The sequence below is a fragment of the Macaca fascicularis genome, chromosome 7, assembly GCF_037993035.2.
Source record: "Macaca fascicularis isolate 582-1 chromosome 7, T2T-MFA8v1.1".
Classification (NCBI taxonomy): Eukaryota; Metazoa; Chordata; class Mammalia; order Primates; family Cercopithecidae; genus Macaca; species Macaca fascicularis.
In genome coordinates this window covers 139,109,533-139,112,697 of record NC_088381.1, presented here as the reverse complement: position 1 = coordinate 139,112,697, position 3,165 = coordinate 139,109,533, and the positions used below count along the sequence as shown (strand labels likewise).

Sequence of the window (3,165 nt, the reverse complement as noted above, 5' to 3'; positions counted from 1 at the left end):
GGAAGTCCAAGATCAAGATGTTGGCAGATTCAGCTCCTGGGGAAGGCTCTCTTCCTGCTTTACAGATGATTGCCTTCTCACTGTGTTCCTCATATGACAGAGAGAAAGAGAGAGAGAGAGTAGGTGGTCTCTATTCCTTTTCTTATAAGACACTAATCTCATCATGGGAGCCCACCCTCATGACCTCATGTAAACCAAATTACTTCACAAAGGAAGAATACCATCAAATACCATCACACTGGGAGTTAGAACTTCAACAAATGAATTGGGGTGAGGCAAGGCACAAACACTCAGCCCATAATGTAGTGCATTAAAATTACACATTTTGGGTCCCTGCTTTGGCACAAAAGTTTGATCACTGTAATAGAATTCTAAAGTGGCCCCCAAGATTCCCTCACCCAGTGTGTACAACCTGTGTAATCCCATCCCTTGAGTGGGTGGGCCTGACCTAATCAGGTGAACTCTTTAAAAGAAGGTGTAGAGGTTAGAGATCAAAGAAGACAGATTGGAGACATGAGAGGAATTTTTCTTGAAGGAGCCAGTAGCTACATTGTAAGAGGGCTACAGGATGAGAAAATGGGAGAGGCCTCCAGGAGCTGAGCAGTCCCCAGTAACAGCCAGCAGGAGGTGGGCAACTCAGTCCTACAACCACAAGCAACCAAATTCTTGATGCTAACCTCATGAGACTCTATGCAGAGAACCCAGCCACACCACACCTGCACTTCTGCCTCACTTTCTTGCTGGCTGTCACTGGGGGCTGCTCTGAGCTCTTAGGTGATCACAAATTTGTGTTTCATTAAGCGGTTAGGTTTATAGTAATTTGTTACATAGCATAGAAAGCTTATCTCCTTTCTACAATGGATCAGTCCACCTGTCCTGGGTCCACTGTCTTATTAAAACTAGCTCTCATTTGGTTGTTGATTACATTTTTCCCTCACATTAATATATAACCTCTTCATTTTAATCCATAACCGCCTTCTTTTTTCCTCTACTGTTTCCTTTGGGAATTTACATAGCAATTTTGAATCTACTACACACATTGTTATTTGAACACTCACAGAAAACTATTATCTTCCTCCCGCCCTCTACAAAGCATCTCCAGGGCACTTATTATTGTGAGGCCTCGATTTTCATCCTTGCAACCAGTGTTCAGAGCTCACAGAGCTTATCATGTTTATTATATAACAATAAGACATAAGCCAAAACAACTTGCTGCTGGGCTTTTAAACATAGCAACAGCAGAAATCTTTTCTGGGCTTGAGGAAGAGCCACTTCAAATGTCTACTAATTTCAGCAATTTTCTGGTCTATGGAATGAAAAGTCTAAAACTGGCTCTGAAGGTATTTAAGTACACTCACAGAAAGCCCTCGGCTCCACCATCGGACACCATGACGCAAGGGGGCAGGTGGGGTGGAAAGCGGCACGCTCCCTGGTTGTTGGGATTCACAAGCTGCCTTTCAAAGGACTATTGCCTGGGTGGCGAATGCTGTTGGAGGAGGAAAGCGAAAGGCATGAAACGGGGACTCTTCAAAGTGGCCACCATGGTAATGTCACTCAGTGGCACAGGGCTTGTTCCTCCCTTTTGTTCTCTTTTCTAGTAGGAGGACCATTAGCAGTTGTATTTAAATGAAGAGCTCATTTAGTTGTAAGCACTAAAAACCCAATCTGGTTTAAGCACAGCAGGTTTCTTGGCTGATGTAGTGGATTGAGCCAAGGCTGTGTTGTTTCCCTTGACCTCCCTGTTTGGTTTCATTCTCAGGCAGCCACTCCCCACACAATGCCCTTCGCTTTCCCACTCCCAACCCAAATCTCTGGCCTCACCCCATGGAAAAAGGGTGCCTCTTTCCTCCATTCCAGCCATGAATGCTGGGCTGACCATTTGAGCTTTGGTCACATGTCCTCCCCTTAAATGAGTGCAATGGCCAGGGAGATGGAACCCACTGTTTGGCCAGCACAGGGCATGTGTGTCTACTTCTAGAGCAGGAAGATGAGGCCACAAGGATTGAACGTGGGGGAAGGCTGGGTCCCCAGAGGAAAACCGGGGTGCCATTACCATTGGAGGGTGGAGTGGCCACTGGGTGAACCACGGATGGCCTCCAGCAGTGGGACCTATCCCAGTACCAGATAGAGCTGGGAAGACTTGAAGCCCAGAGAGTCCATGGGGAGCAGAGGCTTCTCCCCAACTCTGTGCTTCCGCTGAGTCACCCAGCATCCTACACGTTCATCTGTGTGCGTGCACCTCTCAGCCAGGTTGTCTCCCTGGAAGTAGAGTCAACGTGGAGGTGCATAGCACAGTGTTTCTCTGCCTCAGGCCCTGTAATTTCCTCTCTTGGCCCACAAGAGGTAGGAATTTCTGTGCCCCTGTCCCTGTGTTCCTCTGAGAGTGGACTGCCTCTTCTCCCTTCACAAAAATCTAAGGGCTGTAGAAGACTTCACATGGGGGGCCTGGCCTGCTGTGGGTGGGAGTCTGCCTGCAGTAGAAAGTGGGAAGCTGGAGTAACCTTGGGTCCCAGGCCTTTGGAAGCCCACATTGTCCCGAGAGCTGTTGCTTCTCTCCATGGGCTTGTGGGGTTATTCCGTCTCCACTCGTGTCCTATTGGATCTGCCACCCAGCACGACCTCTCCGTATCTACTTCCTATGGGTTCTCCCCAGAGCATCTTTCAGGGGTGCCACGACTCCTGCTTTCTGGATTGAGGCAGTAGGAAGGGCTCTCTCCTGTTTCTAACTGAACACTGGCCTATGCCAGACTGACCAATTACTCCCTGATCATTCAAAGTGTCTCCTCCCCTTGGGCAGGTTCCATTTCTGCTTAGCCAGAGAGATTTCACTATTCCATCAACGAGTTAAACCCTCTTTGATGGGGAAGGCAGAGGATTTTCCCTATGTGGGTTACATACTTGGAAACTTGGCTCTTAGCAGTTGGATGAGCTATATGCAAAAGTAAAGTGCCAATTAGTTTTGCTGAATTTTATTAATATTGGGGGTCCATTATAAAACCACCCATTAGGTCTATAACAGCCCAACTTAAAATATATCCTAGTGGGGTTATCTATTTGATTCATGATGCTTAAATCAGTAATTTTATACTTAACATAGAGAATGTGATTGAATGATACATTTACGTAGCAAAGTTGTACTTATTAAATATTTACTCAGTGTAAGGT

General features: G+C 46.7%; 1 protein-coding gene across 1 annotated transcript; it reads left to right on the top strand.

The window, feature by feature from the left end:
• The first annotated feature begins 513 nt into the window (after positions 1-513).
• LOC102127558 (uncharacterized) lies at positions 514-2,301 on the top strand. Its single transcript, XM_073998453.1, is given in 3 exon segments — positions 514-552; positions 1,017-1,361; positions 1,364-2,301. Coding segments are annotated over 3 exon segments (651 nt in total). The 3' UTR covers positions 1,631-2,301.
• Positions 2,302-3,165: the final 864 nt, after the last annotated feature.